Below are 18,961 nucleotides of genomic sequence, written 5' to 3'. Positions count from 1 at the left end.
TGGGACAATTGGCCACTCTTTCTTTGAAAATACAAAGCCAGCAATAAATCGGATATTTACAAAAGTGAGAAGCAAAGAATCAGAAGGAAGAACTATTGGCTCCCTAAACCTAGATGTGTGTTTCAGTCATTTTCATTTTGTATGATCACCTTCTCTGGTCGATTAGGACCTAATGATGACAGCTTTCTGCTGGGATGGTGTCTGGTCAAAAAGATGGAAAGTGAAGACACCCATCTATGTTGCTCAGAGTCTTAAGGTGCTGTATAGCAGGCAGAGGCATACCTAGAGGTTAGAAAACTGGACCCCGCTGGTAGCACAGGCCAGAGTGGATGCAAAAATTCCCTGTTAGGCATTTGAGTCCTTCCACAACACCTGGAGTGTGCACACACACAAACTGCTCAGCATTCCAGTGCAAGAGATCCTAGGTACACCTCTGATACGAATGGGAAAATTCAGGCTCTCCAGCCTCACCACCCTTTGCATCTTCCTTACCAGTCCTTTGCATCTTCCTTGACTGGTTTTGCCTGCCTGGAATGTTTCACTGAACTCTGATAATGCTACTTGCTTGCCTGGGTGCAGGCTAGAGTGGAATGTGTGTAGAAACTAGTGTACTACTCAAAGGCAAAAATTTGCATTCACTTTTGAATCCTGCCCTATGCACCTCTGGCATGTGGTCCTCGGATGATAGTCTGGAAGGACTGCAGCACTTACGGTAGTAAAAATGGTTTTCTGTCAGTGCTCTCTACTAGATGCTAGAAGTGGCCAAGGTCTGCTATCTCTTCCTGAATATCATCTTAAAAACAAATGGTAGTTGTACTGGCCTAGTTTTTTAAAAAATAAATTGAGATAACCTCAAATTAATTTTGTAAGATTTTTTTGGTCCAAAATTGGGCACAAGAGAAATTTTTTTTAATGTCGGTTTTTGCACGATTTAGGCTAATGCAATTTCTGCATCAGTTTAGAAAAAACCTCCTGTTTCTCTTATTTTTCAACCAATTTGGCTCATTTTGGTATCAAAATAAAGCTAATTGTGGTCTCTTTCAAAATAAGGTACAAAAATGGTATTAAGTGCCACAGAAAAGGGTCACCGACCATTCAAAGTCATTTGCCAGACACTCAGACCCGACATCAAACTGACATTGCACCACCCTTGCTTCTGGGCCTATTTATTTTTCCCCGACTGGGAAACACCATTACCTGCAATTTTATTAAAAACCTCACTCCAGTCACAGTAGCACAACCTAACCTACCTCACATGGTGGTTGTTGCGGCGGGGGGGGGGGTGAAAAGCGGTGAAAGAAGCCACCTTGAGCTCCTTGAATGAAACAGATATTATAAATATAATAATAAATAAAATAAAAATAAAATACTACAGTTGCAGACATAATCGTGGTGGTGCCAGGCTTCCCCCTGCCCCGATGCAGCACTGAGGACCTCAGTAAAATGGGGCGGGGGGGGGGCGTCATCGAGGATCTTGCCACCGCGCAGGCGCGCGGGCGTAGAAACCGTTGGGATGGTGCGCACGCGCGCTAGTGCGGCTCGCGCCCCGCCGGCGCCCGAGGCCCCCTTCGCTCTCAAGGTAGCCGAAGGCAGGATGGCTTCAGTTCTGACGTCGCCCAGCCGGTGAATAGGACGCCGCCCTATCAGACGTTTCCCTAGGTGCTTCGCCCCTCCCACTCTCCCCCCCCCCTCACGGGCGGAGCAGGCGCACTTGAGGGCAGGAGGGGAACGGTCACCCGGCTCTTTTCGTCCCCTCCCCCTCCGCCTCAGTCCTTTCTCAGATCCGTCAGTCAGGCTGGGCGGGCGGGCGGCTCGGAAGGGCGTCGCGAGGCGCGGGGGGCGTCTGAAGGAAACCGAGGCTGCCGAGAGGCAACCCCCCCCACGCCTCCATCTTCCTTCTCCGGCCGCCGCGATGAAGATCTGGACCTCTGAGCACACCTTCAAGTGAGTAGCGGGCGGCAAGGTGCCGGGTTAAAGCGGGGAGGGGTCGGGCGCAGCGGGAACTCGACCCCCGAGGAGCAGCCCGTTTGGGGCAAGGCGCGGGCTGCTTTGGCTTCATTTAGGGGGTGGAAAGGCGCAGGGGCGCGCTGTCCTTTAAGGGGCTCCCCCTCCATCCCCTATTTATCCCACACGCACCCCCGAAATACCTGCCTTGGGGAAGGGGGCGTCTGATAATCTTTTTTTTGGGGGGGTTAAGGTTCCTACTACCCCACAGAAGTGCATGCGCTTCTTCTCCCTCTCTTGCCCCCATTTCCCCAGCGTCGCGAATTGATTGTCCCCAGCTCTGTTTTGGTCACCTATGGAAACCTTTCAAATGGGGCATGAAGAAGAAGAAGGGGGGGGAATCTATTGTCGGTATTCAGGCGCTGCTGACAACCTTTTCCATCGCCAAGGTTGGTTTGAGGGTATAGTAGCAGCAGCACCCATCTCGTTTCTCTTGTCCTTCTCTTCTCTCCACTCCGCCCCCCCCCCCCAAAAAAAACCTGTTAGGGAATTTTATTTATTTTAAAAAAGCTGCAACGATGTGGGTTTTAAGAGGAAGAATTGAATGCAGAAGAAAAGTGGGCTCCTTCTTGTTTCTTTCACAGGTACTCCACTGGATGCTTATTTCAGTGAAGAAGCATTACATCATATTTTGCAGTGCATAGCTGGTATCTTTCTTCCCATGTGGCTGCAGCTAAGCAACTGTCCTGAGGATTAGTGCAATTTTCTTGTCCACATTTTCTATGCTGATGGTAGCCTGCTGCCTTCTTGGGTCTGCCATGGCCAAGTCCTCTTCTGCAGTGTTCTTATGGTTTCTCCCGCTCCTTGGTGTAAGGAAATTCAGGCTAGAAAATGGGTGCAGAAGAACCGCGTCAGGCGCCTCCCCCGCTCTGCAAGCAGTGAAAGGCCTTCCTTTCATTCTGTGCAGGCAGCACGTGTTTAGCCATGCTCTGTTCCAGCAGTTGCTGTTTGAAAAACATGTTTTTCACCGACTGCTGCAGTTGCTGGGTTTGGCCATGTGTTGATTTTATTGCGTTTTCTTTTGCTCATTATAAAAGTCCAAGGATCCAAGCAGCATTTGGGGTTGAAATTGATCCAGGGCTGGGTCTTGATTCTCCCAGAATTTGAATGTATATGATTTTGGAGTTGTGTCTTAGGCTTTGTAGTGCTCTTCTTTCTTTTGTGACCAACCTGGTCTTTAAGCTGCTTTTGAGACTCTTCATTTTTGCTTATTTTTATGATGCTTTTTGCACAGTTTACATTATATAGTACAGTACTTGAAAGAGAATTCCTTGAGAATTCAGTGACAATAGTATGTGGCGAGTTGGTTGGCTCAGGTTCTTAGCTAAATCTGAGACTATCTGCAGAGCTTATTCCTATGTAACTAACTGAAAAGTGCTTATCTTCGTTTTTGTTTTTATTTGACAGCCACCCTTGGGAGACAGTTACTACAGCTGCTATGCAGAAATATCCAAATCCCATGAATCCCAGTGTGGTTGGAGTAGATGTTCTGGACCGGCATGTAGATCCCAATGGAAAGTTACATAGCCACAGGTTGCTCAGTACCGAATGGGGGATGCCATCAATTGTAAAATCAGTACGTGTCCATTCAGGATGCAGGACAAATATCTGACTTACTTTGAAATTACATGCATTTGACCTTGGTTTTTATAAAATACAGTGTAATGACCTTCTCTGAAAGTGGTATTTGGGGATCAAGTTAACTTTGCATTTCACACTTTCACAATACATTATTTGGATTTTCCTGAACTGTTCAGGGTGCAAATTAGTAATTTCTGTTGGGTTTATTTACACCATAATTACATTGTATTTAGACCTGGAAGGAACTGGTGGCTTCGTTGAAAGGTGCTGTCCATTTATTTAGCATTTTATAATAGCAGCTGAAGCATTTGATAAATCTGTGTATATTTAATAAATTAATAAAGTGAGAGTCCATCAATCCAATAGCACTCCAAACTGCTGCCTCCTACAGAAGTCAGAACCTCTTTGTGTCATCCACTCCATCATGTTCTAGTCAGCATATTTCAGGAAGCACTTATCCACTTCATTTGCATTGATTGATAGATAGCCTGAGTGTTCCCACTTAATTAAAATAAATAGATTCAGCTGGTTAAATCATTTTAATATCTGAGGGGCTTTTTTGGGGGGGGGGGGGTTAAGTGAATGGCTCTGTTCAGATGTAACAGAAAGCCCATAGTTTCCTGTTATGAGAAAAGGACTGCATGAGCCTTAGGCTTTTTCAGCTAGTCATGAATAAGGAAAGGGAAGAAGGTAAAGGGGAAAAACAATACAAGGAGCAGAAATCAGATCGTGATTCAGGCACATGAAATGGAACAACTGGCAACTATTGAATATACATCTCAAGATCTGACTAGATATCTTTAATTTTTGTCCTGTCTTGTACTCATGTTGATAATGAAAATAGTCCTGAAATATATAATGCCTGATGTTTCTCTCCTAGCTTATTGGTGCTTGTAGAACAAGGACATATGTACAAGAACACTCCATAGTTGACCCAGTAGAGAAAGTACTGGAGCTCAATTCTACTAATGTAAGTATTAATAAAACTGTGTAATCTTTACACTTTAGTTCATGCATGCAAAAATCTATTGGAAGTTTTTTGTAGACTTATTTTGTAGTCTTTTATTTGAACATATAAAACATACTTAGAATTTTTGTGGAGCTGTTCTGACAGTTCTTGTTCATAAACTGAATGAAGAAGGGAGACACTTCTTAGTGCTACACACAAATGCGACTTTTCCCTCAGATGTTTTTGTGCCATGTTATACTGACTTGTACTTATTTTGTGGACTGTCAATATGACAGTCTTTTGTGACTGGCAACATTTAGCATCAGGGATTTGTTTCCAGTTCCTGCTGCATTATATGTGAGTTGGGAGGAATGTAGTAATGTCTACCTTAGAGAAGACTGTTGTACTATCATGAAAATACTGTGCCTCAGTTGTTGTGGCTTCAGATGCCATAAGTGCACAGCCCTTTACATATCCTACTGAATTTTATAACAGGAAGATTTGCTATATAAATTATTATTTTTTTCTAGATTTCATTTACAAATCTTGTGTCAGTAGATGAGAGATTAATCTATAAACCACATCCTGAAAAGCCAGAAAAGTAAGTAATTGATTTCTTCAGAGTTTTACTTTAAACCATGGGTGGGAAATCTATGGTCTACAAGCCTAATTAGGCCCAGCACAGGCCCCAGATGGGCCCATGAGGCAATTTTCCCCAAGCCACACCTACCTGCTTCACTCTTGACATCATATGTGATATCAGGTAAGGAACAAGTGGAGATGTGCCTGCCAGTGCGCAGTTCAGAATGTTAAAAGTGAGCTCCCATTTTATCCCACTGGCTGGATCTGGTTCCCCATTCTTGCTCTAGACCAGCGGTTCTCAAACCTTTTTCTCTGGGCCACACTTTCAGAATAAAAATTTGCTTGCACCACACTGTTTTTTAATTGATAAGAAATACATCGGAAAACAAAAAGAAACAATTAACAATGTGTGATTTATAACATAGAACACAACTACTTTATAATACGGTCCTGGGACATCCAGAAAGTATAAAACAATGCAGCTACATAGGAACACGAGTCTTTCCCAAAATATAGTAGTGATTGCTCTTTGATCTTCCTGCCAAACTTGCCATCCTCTCCTGCCACACCAGTGAGGAACGCTACAGCCTTTGAGAACCACTGCTCTAGACATTCATTTAAATTTATAGTCTGAGGATTGTAAGTCACATTCAAAATGACCAAAACATGGAAGACGCAAGATTTACCCACCTTGGAAGAATGGCAGATGCAAGTAATAGACTATATGGAACTGGCAGAAATGACTGGCAGAATCCGAGATCAAGGAGAGGAGCAGATGGAAGAGGACTGGAAGAAGTTTAAAGTTTATCTACAAAAATACTGTAAAATTTATGAATGCTGAAGGCTCTGAAAATGAAATGAAGGGGTTCTAGCGATTAAGATAAATAAGATTATAAAGGGAGGGACAAAGGTTTAAAATGAATAATGAACGATCTTGCTGAACTGATTTTTAAAGTAGAATACAAGAAGGGAAGGCGGGTGGAAGCAAAGAGAATAAGGTTTTGAAAGTTATAATATGAAAGAGTTTTTTTATGCTAAATTTTTTCCTTTCTATTTTTTCGTTTTTCTGTTTGGATTTTCGATGTCTGTTGTTTGTTTTTTGTGATTTTTGTTGATTTTTGTTGATGTTAACTTTCTGGAAAACTCTAATAAAATATTATTATAAAAAAAACAAAAAAACAAAATGACCAAAACAAGCTTTTTTTCTACCATGATTTCTTGTAATGAACGTAATCCCATTTGCTAGGATTGCTGGCGCTGGGTGTTTTCAGTAATGGCATATAAATGTCTCTTTAGGTAGGATAAGAACCTGTTACGTTATCGTGCCACCCCTTGACTGTTCTCCTGTTTTTATTGTCTACTATCTAGTTTTAAAGGATATAGGTGCCTCTGCCTAAATGAACCTCATTCTCATTTCCTTGTTTCCATTTTTCTCTTGATTGCTATAACTGACTTCAAACAATTACTCACCTTGAAAACTTGCAGAGCTGTGCACAGCAATCTGGTTCCGTGGTTGTGTGTAACTGCTCAGTTCTATGGAAAGGAGGAAATGAGAAAAGGTGCTGTAAAAGTGGTGGTTAAATTTCTCCCACAGATTCCCATTCTTACCATTAATGTGTACTTTTGTGGGATATTGGCATTTCAGTATTCCGGAGCAAACTATTGCTTAATCTCCTCATGACCACTTCGTTTTTGTTTGCTCCAGCTGTTGTAAAACTATTTGCCCCTTTTTAAAATGGTTGATTGGTTAATAGCAGAGCACCTAACTATAATTTGATGCACCTGTGCTATTTTGGAAGATTTTACTGCAGTAACAGAAATTTGAGAAGTAAGTTGGTAAACCATTATTCTTTTTTCCTTAGAACCATTTTGACCCAAGAAGCAACGATTTGTGTGAAAGGTGTTAGTGTCAGCAGTTACCTGGAAGGACTAATGGAGAACACAATCTCTTCTAATGCTAAAAAAGTATGTAGTCAGCTTTTATGAGGTATAAAAAAGGGAGATGGAGATCTTTTAGAATTTGCATGCAATGCAGTGCTGTTGCAGCTGAGTGAGAACTTGCAGAATTCCTAGGACAAATTGACAGTAAGTGTACTACATAGTTGTAGACAAAGAACCAATCACTTAGGCCCTGATAATGCAGTATGGAGATAATACTAATCTACCTTAGTTGGCTGTAACTACCATGTGGAGATAGAACCAATAGACGGTGGGGAGCATGAAGGCTCCAGCTCCAGCTAGATTGAGAAATGTGGGTTGATTGGCTAGTTTAAAGTGTTGGGTTGTCAATGGGTCTAATACATCCATGAATGTTCTAAGCCATATCAGGGACTCTGGTAAAAAATAAATCAGGCTTTACAGGTCAAAACCAGTACTTTAAACTGGGCTCAGAAACTAATTGGCAGCAATTAGCAAGCGCGGGTGGCGCTGTGGGTTAAACCACAGAGCCTAGGACTTGCCGATCAGAAGGTTGGCGGTTCGAATCCCCGCAACAGGGTGAGCTCCCGTGGCTCGGTTCCTGCTCCTGCCAACCTAGCAGTTCAAAAGCATGTCAAAGTGCAAGTAGATAAATAGGTACCGCTCTGGCAGGAAGGTAAACGGCTTTTCCGTGCGCTGCTCTGGTTCGCCAGAAGCGGCTTAGTCATGCTGGCCACATGACCTGGAAGCTGTACGCCGGCTCCCTCGGCCAATAAAGCGAGATGAGCATCGCAGCCCCAGAGTCGGTCACGACTGGACCTAATGGTCAGGGGTCCCTTTACCTTTACCTTTGGGCCAGGGTTGGTATTAAGTGCTGAAACCATCTTGCCCAACCTGACTACTGAATTCTGCCCCCGTTACAATTTCCAAACAATCTTCAGGGGCAGCCCCATGTATAATGTGTTGTAGTTAACAGTTAAATAGTTAACTGAAGTGTATATAGGTGAATTGCAGACTAAAGAGCTCTTTAGCTGGAGGTGAAAAACTCAAATTCAAAGAGCTTTTTGAGCGCTAGTGTATTTAGTGCATTGCCTCACATAGGAGTTAATCCCCCATCTTTCAAAAACCATTTAGTATGTAGCCTAAGTGAGTTCTGCTCAGGGAATAAATCCAAAAGCCATTGGAAACTGCAGGAAGACAATATTAACTCTTCCTTGACCTGATCTGCCTGACCTATGATAAATACAACCAAAAAATCCTCCACAAACAGGAAAGTCTTTTGAAATTGCATCTAAAACTTAAATTGCACCTGATTAATGCATCCAGGAAGAGTGTTCCAAAGTCTGGTAGCTTCCACAAAAAAGGCCCTATTCTTTAGGTGGAAAGGCACAGAATAGAGCTGCTGTCTAATATTAGAGCATGCAATCCTTAAGCCATGTGTGGTGTGTTTATTACAAGGCCTAGCTGGCACTAAATCATTAAGTATTAGGCAAGACAATTAACTTTAGGTTAGAATAAAATTGCTCTGCTTGTATTTTATTACTTCATTTATGTTAGATACATTTTTGCAATGCAAGCTAGATATATTGCATGTCTCCTCCAATTCTTGACTAGATAGGAAATTAGAACATTTTTAATCAAGATGTGTGTGTTCTCAGGGACGTGAAGCACTAGAATGGGTGATCAACAAACTGAATGCCGAAATAGAGGAATTCACTTCTTCAGCAAGAGGAAACATGAGGTCTTCTATGGCAGCCGCAGCCTTTATGGAGAAATAAAATATAGCTATATTTGTCTATATCAGGCCTGAACATATGAAGCAAGCTGTTGTAAACTTCCTTCAAGATGGAAATATTTATTCTTCTATCTGTTGAAAAGAAAGAGGACCTGTAGATTAGATTTTTAAATTAAAAACCTGGAGAAAAGTTGCATACGTTCATACATGAAGGTAATATGCAGGACTCAGTTCCATTCAACTGTATTACTTTCAGCTGAAATAATCTGAACTTTCAATTCCTGCAAACACAGGAAGTATCTTAAAGTTACAACCTATAATAGGCCTCCAATAGAACAAACTGGAAGGTTAATCTATTGTTAACCCCATCTTTGATAGAATTCATAGACTCTGTTACTTTTGGGACCCAAATTAAGATGAATTATCCTGGGCACAGTAGCTTGGGTAGTTTGTGTTGGCAGAACATTGGTTATTACTTGAAATATGATTGTTTATATTAAAATGCTGCTTTGTATGCTGCTGTCATGAGTGTTACAATTTGCTAACATGAAAAGTGTGGTACATAGCATTTGTTCCCTTAAAGCTTTGCTCTGTTTAAGAAATGCTTCATAATTTTGAAGGATTAACCAGCTAAAGATTTGTACTAGGCAAATTATGAGTTTGGCAGAAGCTGCATGATATATAACTAAGGGGGTAAATTTGTTCAGAAATCCACTATTTTAGTTTTGTAGATCGACTTCAAAAAGGTACTGTAACAGTTGCAAAATGTAATTTTGTTATATGCTCATTCTTTGGTTTTGCAGTTTCAAGAAACTGGAAGTAATATAAATATGTCAACTCTGAGACAGAAGTATTTGTTCCATTTCAAGTGTACTGTAACATTGTTAAATGAATTGCATAATGATTTATATGCTTGCTCAGCAGGACATCATGGATTATTAACATTTCTTAAATAGTAATTTGTGCTTCTGTCTCCAATAAGGAACAAAATGTGACAGGTTGCTTAATCTTGTCATTTAGTATTCTTTAATTCCATATCTAAAATAATGGTGAGATTGCAATATTCTTCCTGTTCTTCACAGGGGAATATTTCTAGAGGTGAAAGTTGAGAATGGAATATAAAACCCAAACGGAAGACTTTTTAACATGGATATTGTGTGAAATAAAAATAGCAGTGGAAACAGAGTAATCCTGTTGTAGAAGAGGGCCCATTAAAATTTCTGTATAAGGTACCTTTCATATGAAGGACTGGCGAGGTAGAAGCCTATTATCTCCCTGAAGATACTACACCAAGTAGTAATTGGCAGAACTAATGGGTTGCAAGTTCATTTTGCAATCTCTAATTCTGTAGATCTTCTCATTTATAGATTGAGAACAGTTACAGAAGTCTGCTTGCGCATGCAATTTTCTATGCCAGTAAGCATATGTCAGTAATACAGAACTAGCACTAGTTTTGAGCGCTTATTTAGATAGAAATGTATCCTTGAATCTTCGAATGGGGGAAAGCGGAAGGAAGAAAACCTGTGAATATGCCTAAGGTTACAAATGTTTACTTGCATATTTAAATTTTAAATATTTTTGTACTTTTTCTTTATTGCATTTGTAAAAGCATATCAGTTTTTTTTATATATTTGAGAATGTTCTTAACTTAATTAAAACGTTGTCAATGTTTGATATTCAAAACTGTGTTTTAATTTTGGTGCATAGTAACTGTTCTGATAAAAAAAGTCACAGCATTTAAATATTGAGTAATTATTTCAAAGCCTGTATATTTTATCTTTAATTTGCTATGATCGTTTCCATAATTTGAGAGGAATTGTGGGAATGGAGATTAGAATTCTTAGGTGTTAGGCCTGCAAAAGCCTGTGCAAACTTTACTCTCTAGAGCAGCAGTTCCTAAACTGTGGTATAGCACGCTCTTTCTACTGAAGTATATGCTGAGCGTATGCAAGATTCTTATCCTTAAAAAGTCATCCCCAACCTCCTTTAGCCCTTGGAAAGTGCTTATGTGGAGATCATCCCCTCTTTCTTGCTTTGTAGGTGCTACTTTTTCATTTTAGGGAAGAAAAAAGCACAGCCGCAAAGAGGATGGTGTCAGAGTTGCAGCTGTGCTCAAATTAGTTTCTCTTACATGCCTTGTGATTTCCGAAATCAACAGAAGCTACCTTCTTAAAATTTACCAAAGTGTACATTTCATTAGAGCAATCAGGAATCAGTCATCACTGCAATTCCTGTCCCAGTCTTCTTGTCTCACGAGGAAAATGTTTTGTTATGGCAGTGGGGTAGCCACATAGGTATGCTCTGTAAGGCAGGGGTTAATTTGGAAAGAAACAGAAGGGGGAAATGGGAGGGGGCAAGACTGTATGGAGAATTGGCAGCCACACAAGCATCTTCTATGTTTCCTGTTATAACCTGGATACAATAGAAAATTCATGAATGGTTGCTCAGAGATAACAGGTAATTCACTCTTTATGCTAATAGCTTTAGCAAAATTTCATTGCAGGGGGGGGGGAGAGAGAAGAGAACCTTCACCCGTGTCATGGTCCTGATCTGGATCAAAGCCCTTGTGGCTTCTACTTTAAAAAGAACATTTGCACACCTGTAAAAATGAGGGCACCATGCTAAGCTCGGCCAATCTATGGCAGGTGGAAAGTGATAGGAGAGAGTTGTGATTCATTGCTGACAAAGCTTTTGCTCTAGCACACAGGTGGGGGGGTGGCCCTTGAGATGTTCTTATGCGATGATTCCTGTCTGTAACCATTGGCCATATTGGCTGAGGCTGATGAGATTTCGAGCCCAGCAACGTCGGGGGGGGGGGGGAGCACAGGTTCTCCACCTCTGCTCCAGCAGGAGCACTGCTGCCTGCAGCCTCATGACATTACCTCTGGTGTTGTCTGACTGGTGACCTCAGGACTCTGCATCCAGGCCAACAATTTGCAGTCCTACTTGAGAGTAAGGTGTTCCACCAAGTAATTTGATGTCCTCATTACAATGACTTCCAAATAGAAGCTGATGTCGAAAGACGATGAGAGCAACACCCAATCATCTCTCTGTGTTAGGGATTCTACGTGCCCTGCAACATTCCTAGATACGCAGTTAATTTTAAAAGGTAAAGTGGGAGCAGGAAGAAAAGATTAAGATGTCACAGGCTGGGATGGAAAACATAGGACCAGGAGAAGAGAGGAATCCACTTAGCTATAGAGCAGGGAGCAATAATGCATTATTGGATGGGGGGAAAGAGGCAGTTATCCGAGACTTTTCCCAAGCAGGTGGTTCCTAGCAATACTTGGCAATTTATTTTCTGCTGTAAGCTCCAAACAAGTGCAATCAACTTCCAATGCTTCAAGGCTCTAGTGATTTTCTGAAATGTATACAATGCATCCTGTTCAGTGTATGCCAGCAGAAATGACAGAGCCACCTGCCTTTACCTACTAAGCAAGCACTGCAAGGGGAACCCTGAACTGTTTCCAGCTCAGATTGGTTGCTGGGTTTGCATTTTCCCCTCTTCCCTCCACTTCTTTTGAGCCATGCCTTCTAGATTGTAAACCTGCAGGCAAGGACTGTCTTGTTTTAATTATGTAAGCCACTCTGCAAAGAGTGGTGTACAAATGTTCTTAATAGTAATACTAAATGATGATAATAAATAATACAAGCTTCCATTGCTGTCGGTGTCCTAATTTGCAGTACTGCCTGCCCCAATTTAATGCTTCTGTGGAGAACTAACATCCTGATCTGGCAGAATGACAGCCTGGCATTGGGAAGCTGAGTTCATAAGGTTTGCAGAACGTTTATGAACTGCATTTTACATGTATTTAAGCCTCAAAAGTATTGCTCTGTGTAACAGAAGATGCCAGAGTGCTTATTCCAGCTGATTTCAATGAGTATTCTACTACTGCTCCATGCTGAGTGCTGTCCTGAAGCCTTTAGAGATTTGCTAGGCGATGACCTGTATTTAAATCAGCATGCAACAATTTCCACTCCAGGAGCTGCGGAAAGATTAGGGTCATTAAGTGGGAAGAAGTACAGAAGAGCTTTAGCAGCCCAGCTGAATATGGCTTGCCTCAGAGGGGAAAGCAAGCAAATCCACAGCTATCCAAGGTATGTACTATTCTTAAACCTCGATATATGCTTTGTATTAATGGCTGCAGTTGCATCCCATGTCTCTTCACAGCATGCAATTTTTCAGCAGATAGCTGTGCAGATGTGCTGCTTTGAGAGAATTGGATGAAAAGAGCCAGTGGAATATTCACCTTGTTAGAGCTGAGATTTGGTGATGTGTGTGATTACTGTAATTATTTACCAGCTAGTGTAGTACAGTATGTATATAATAAATGATGCATTTGGTGGGCGCTACTCGCTCTTCTATCTTACTAAGCACGTGAGCAAGGTGGCTGCTTTCCAACAGCCGTTCCAAGGTTATTTCTCACCAGGAAGGAAAAGCCCTTGCAAAGATGGTTTGCCATTTGTACTCTTTCAGGTTGCTGTCGGTATTAGAGCCATGATCCATTCATAAATCTCTTCCACTTAAGTTAATGGGGTCCTAAATGCCTTTTGACTTTTACTGGATTGTGTGTTCTAGAAACGGATAAAAAAATTCACTGGCATGCATCACTTACGATAAATGCAACATCACAGTGCACGATTTAAGTGCTTTTTTTGTATTATGTTCCTTTTATCTGCTGTCCTACATTTGACAAGAGGTCAGAGAAATAGTTCCACAGTCTTATCACATGCTTTGCAATGCTGAATGTCACGGGTTCAATGCTAAATATCTCTAAAGAATATTGGGTAGAAGGTGTGTAAATTACAGGCAATTGGATGGAACAATAGCAGGCACCTAATATACTAAATTGCTTCCAAAATATAAGTTATAATTATTATTATTTAATAAATTTATATACCGCCCTTCATCTGAGAATCATAGGGTAGTTTACAATATAAAAACAAAAAAAGGAACATAGTAAAGAAGAATAAAATTTAACCTATACCCCCAACACACACAATTTAAAAGTATTGTTAATTAGCCAAGGTCCTGAGAGCAGAGAAATGTCTTTTCCTGGTGCCTATTATCATTATTATTTATTGAATTTATATAACACCCTATACCTGGAGGCCTAAAGACATATGACAATGGTACTAAGGTGAGTTTCTCTGGGGAGAGCATTCCACAAGTGGGGAGTCACTGCAGAAAAGGCTTGTTCTCCTGTTGCCACACTGCACTTTTCACAGTGGAGGCACATGAAGAAGGGCCTCCGATGATGATTGCAAGGTCCAGGCTGGTTTGTATGGAGAGAGGTGAACCTTGAAGTATTGCAGTCCTGAGCCATTGAAGGCTTTACAGATCAAAACCAGCACTTTGAATTGGACCTGGAAACTGATTGGCAGCCAGGATTGGTGTTATGTGCTCAAACAGACATAATTTCAACGCTTTTGCCATCATATGATATGGCTTGAATTTTGCTGTCGTGACTGCAAAACTATTTTAACACACAAAAGCTAAATCCTTACAGTTGTCAAGGCATCAAGGGATGGAAGGCAACTCTAACCAGCAACAGAAGGATAGCAGGCACCTGTCTAGTATAAAGAGTGACCTCAGTGGGAGTTCAGTCCATGGTGATTATGTTAAATCGATTATAAATACATCTGGGCACGAGCTGTGCCAGGACAATGCAACGGTGACGTCCTAGGACAAGAAGTGTCACCTTAGAGTACGCAGTGTTGCCCTCTGAGACCTACCTTTCTGCTGAACCACACAGATAAAGAAATCCACCTTTAAAGTGGTTTTTAAAATGGGATAGTTTATCCTGTGCCTTATTGCAGTAAAATATATTAACTCTCTTCTCTTCGTTCCTGGGAAGCTTATAGTTTCTCAACAGTTTTTATCAGGAGTTATTCGTTCAATGAGAAGCTTAGTAATAGCAGCTTTTTACTTATCATAACAAGGGGGTGGGGATCTTTAAAGATCTTTACAGAAAGATATGCTTCCCTAAAAGACAGACTGACCACCACTCCCAATCTTTTCCTGTGATGAATAACTGCAGGGGAATACTGTGTGTGTTTAAAACAGACGACACTCTTTCAGTTCACATGGGGTAATGTGAGGCCCAGTAGGATTTACTGTACTTCACTTTGCATGTGCTGAGTCTGTGCAATAGAATATCTCCCAGAATCCTCTGCTGTACATTGGGTACCCAAGGGGGATGTTTGGGGAGAGCAAGGCTCCTCCTCAAAAAGCAAACTTATGTGGAAAGTGCTTTTCGTAGGCAGCTTTAAAGGGTGGATGATGGTTGTTGTTATTAATTCATTAAATTTGTATACCACCCTTCATCCGAAGATAACAGGGCAGTTCACAACACACTTTATTTACTTTTATTTATTTCATAAAATGTTTCTACAACTTGATTGCAGGGGGGACCTCAAAAGTGGTTTACCAAAAGAATAAAGAATGAAATAATCAATAAAAGCATTTATTTATCAGAGCACTCCGCTTCTAGACCAGGCATATGCAAACTCGGCCCTCCAGATGTTTTGAGACTACAATTCCCATCATCCCTGACCACTGGTCCTGTTAGCTAGGGATGATGGGAGTTGTAGTCCCAAAACATCTGGAGGGCCGAGTTTGCCTATGCCTGTTCTAGACTCTGGATATAAGACTGAGTGAGAAATATTACTCAATTTCCCAACCTGCAACTGTTTGACCATTTTAATAAATTACAGTATTCCTTGAAATATGTACAGTGGACGCTTGGGTTGCGAACGTGATCCGTGCAGGAGGCACATTCGCAACCCACAGTGCTGCGCATGCGCGGATTTCGATTCGGCACTTCTGCACATGCACAAAGCTCAATTTAGCGTTTCTGCGCATGCACGAGTGCCGAAACCCAGAAGTAACCAGTTCCACTACATCCGGGTTTTGGCGTGTCTGTAACCCCAGAACACGTAATCTGAAGCGTCTGTAACCCGAGGTATGACTGTATATTTATTTATTTGTTATTATGTTTCTATCATACCGCAATGTAATAATTCCATTTTCCCCCTGTTTAAACAGTAGGAGAAATAGGATGTATCCACTTCAATAATAGTAAGATTTTTTTTTTAAAAAAAATAATTGTTCTTGTTTAATTTTTTTCTAGCTAAAGAAAAGTTCTCAAACAAGGACAAGGCTGAAACTACACTGAATGTCTTTGGACTGCCAAATAATCTTGTGGATTTATCTTGTTCTGTAAGTTGGACCTCCTGCCCCCCTGGATCAGCCTGCTTTTGTCTGTTCTGCCTCCCTGGACCAATCCGGCCTTGAGTCTTTGGCCTCCTTGGAATTTGCATCCAAAATTGTCTTTTCAGATTCCCTCGACCTCTCCAGCCCTAGCTCAAGAGAGTCTTGGGATTGCTCAAGTGATACTGCTTCATCCTCCCTGGGCCTCTCTGTTTGTGCCTCCTTGTCTTCTCCAGAGCTCTCAAGTCCCTGTTCTTCACCCCCTCTGGACTCCTCCAGTATCTCATCTCTTTCTCTGGACCTCTCCAGCGTTGCATCCTCAGGTTCCTGGGAGCGCTCTAGTCGAAGCTCTTCAATATCATTGGACATTTCCAGCCTCACCTCTTCCGACTCGCCACACTTTTCTAGTTTGAGCTCTACAGTCTCCGTAGACCTATCCAGTTTTTCTTCTTCTGCATCACTGGACCTTCCCACATCACCAGCCTCCCTGGATCTCTCTAGCCACGCATTCTCAGACTCGGATCTCCATTATGTATTTTCTTCATCCTCTCTGGATATTTCTGATCTTTCCTCTTCATCCTCTTCTGGTTCATTAGACCTAACTAACATCAACACGTTAACATCTCAGTACTCCTCTGATTCATCATCTTCTAGTTCCTTAGATGCTTCTGATTTCGTCTTTCCAACATCTCTGGACACTTCCAATATTTTTGTTGAAGACACTCCTTACTGCACCTCCTCTGTATCATTGGAGATTTCAAACTTCACATCTTCAGCTGAGCAGCAGCGATCCAATCTCCCTTTGGATTTGTCCAGCCGCCCTTCGTCTACAACTTTCAGTTGCTGCAATAATCTCAGTTTACCATCAACTCCAGTTTACCCTCTCTAATATTTATAATGCAGAGCTCCACAGATTGTTTGCTTGATGTTTGGGGATTTGTAGTATAATTATTTATTTCCATGTCCATATTTTCTGAACAAAGACAACATTATTTCAAGCATTCCATCTCCGGGAAAACTTCAGAACTACAAAATGTACACTGAAATGGGGAAGAATTAATAATAGGGCCACCAACTTTTTATGGCAAGGCTCCTGTGTCTTCCCTGACCTCAGGGGAGGAGAAAATTCAACATCTGAATTTTAATACCTTAAGGCACAGGACCCCCTTAAAAAGGTTGACAACCCTATACAACAGTTTGTACAAATGTATGAAGGTGCCTTGATATAGGCACCTTATGCGATTACAATACCTACGGTACTTACAGTTTGGTTTCCTTGTGGCTATTGTTAATGTTAAGGTTCTCAACCTCATGCTTCCTTTTCATCTTGTACAATTTGAGGCTGTAATCCTATACACAATTACCCAGGAGTAAGACCTATTGCATCCAGTGAGCCTTACTTCTGACTAGACATGTAAAGGATTGCAACTTGAAAAACACAATGGAACCCCTATTTATTTCCTGAAGTATCACAATCACTTGGAATTAACCAGTGGAATGAGTTAAACTATAATACAGTAGACCATGTTTTCAGGAATCATTGTCCTGTTTTTTTAAACAATGCCGGATACAATTCCCTCTGATTCCAAGTCAAGCCTTTGAGTACTCGTGCAAGTGTAGCCAAAACCACACTAACCATATACAAAGACAGGGTATTAGCAGACTCCTGAGGTTGGGAGGCATACAAAAGATATTGGGATATAAAAAATGAATTGGGGGAAAGAAGCGTCCCAATCAGCTGAATGAGGACTCAGTGTTGAAGAAATGCTGAATGACTGGGGCAGCAGGGAGGGGGAAATCCATCTGGGTGGAAGTGGAAATGGAACAGAGTGTCTGAAAAGAAAGTCACTCTGTGAGGGTAACAGATGTCTCCTAACAACTCTCAACACCTTAACAAACTACAGTCCTCAGGATTTTTAAAGGGAAGCCTTGACTGTTATAGCGGTATAACAGTGCTTTAAATTTTAAATGTATTGTACATATGTGGCCTATTTTTCAATGTTCCAAAGCTATTTTTCAATGTTCCAAGGATTTAAGTGGGAGCTGCCCATTGAGGAAATTCAAGCTTTTAATGTAGCTAGATTTAGGCACATGCACTCCCCCTCCACCCCATAAATTGCCAAATGGGGAGCTGGGGAAATCCCCAAATGGAAGGGCAAACCTAAATCTACCCAATGATGATGATATAGGCTGTGTACACGCTATACATTCAAAGCACATTTAAAACACACTGCTTTCCCTAAAGAATACTGGAAATTATCGTTTACCCCTCACATAGACAATTCCCAGTAGCCTTAACAAACTACAATTCCCAGGATTCTTTGTGGAGAGTAATGTGATTTAAATGCATAGTGTGTACACCGTCTTAGCATGCTCTTTGGGCACAGAATACTGGCAGACTGTTAGAAAAAAGGAAACTGGGCAGAGAGGGAATGAAATGGAGAATGGCGAGAACCCTCAACAAAAGCACTCCACACTGCAATATTATCTGCAGGACCCCACTTCCTTCGTCTTTTCTCTCACAAGTCCTGTTTTAAAAGGTTTTCTCTGATTTATAAAATATAACTGAATGTTGTTGACTGAATGTGTTGTGATGATACAACTAACTGACTGCTTCTGAGGCTCTGAATCTGAAGTCTTGTGTGACCCTGAAAAACAATGTGTACAATACTTTTATGAGTTGGAAAAAATGTTTCAATATACTGTACCACATATGCCTCATAAAAAACACAGCTTGGCTTTTAAATTATGCTTGTTTGTACAGATTTTAATGACACATTTGAACATTTACCCACAGGTAGGGCTGAAAGAGACGGCAAAGATTTGATAGCAAACAGGGCACTGATATAGACAAAGGCATGCCTTAGGAAAACTCCATGCTCCCATCTACAGATCACTCAGATCCACCACAATTTATGTGACAGTCATGTTTGCTGCTGTTGTTATGCCAGTGTTTGCTGAAGTAAACACATACAATGTG

At 41.3% G+C, this 18,961-nt stretch overlaps 1 protein-coding gene across 1 annotated transcript; it reads left to right on the top strand.

The window, feature by feature from the left end:
• Window positions 1–1,595: 1,595 nt before the first annotated feature.
• On the top strand, window positions 1,596–10,451 carry PRELID3B (PRELI domain containing 3B). Its single transcript, XM_028735321.2, has 6 exons — window positions 1,596–1,944; window positions 3,412–3,580; window positions 4,466–4,555; window positions 5,065–5,135; window positions 6,979–7,081; window positions 8,692–10,451. Exons 1-6 carry the CDS (start codon window positions 1,913–1,915, stop codon window positions 8,809–8,811), a joined length of 585 nt encoding a protein of 194 aa, XP_028591154.1. The 5' UTR covers window positions 1,596–1,912; the 3' UTR covers window positions 8,812–10,451.
• Window positions 10,452–18,961: the final 8,510 nt, after the last annotated feature.

This window comes from Podarcis muralis, chromosome 5 (assembly GCF_964188315.1).
Source record: "Podarcis muralis chromosome 5, rPodMur119.hap1.1, whole genome shotgun sequence".
In the NCBI taxonomy this organism is placed as follows: Eukaryota; Metazoa; Chordata; class Lepidosauria; order Squamata; family Lacertidae; genus Podarcis; species Podarcis muralis.
Note: the sequence above shows the minus strand (reverse complement) of the source record. Positions and strands in the feature narration are given on the sequence as shown.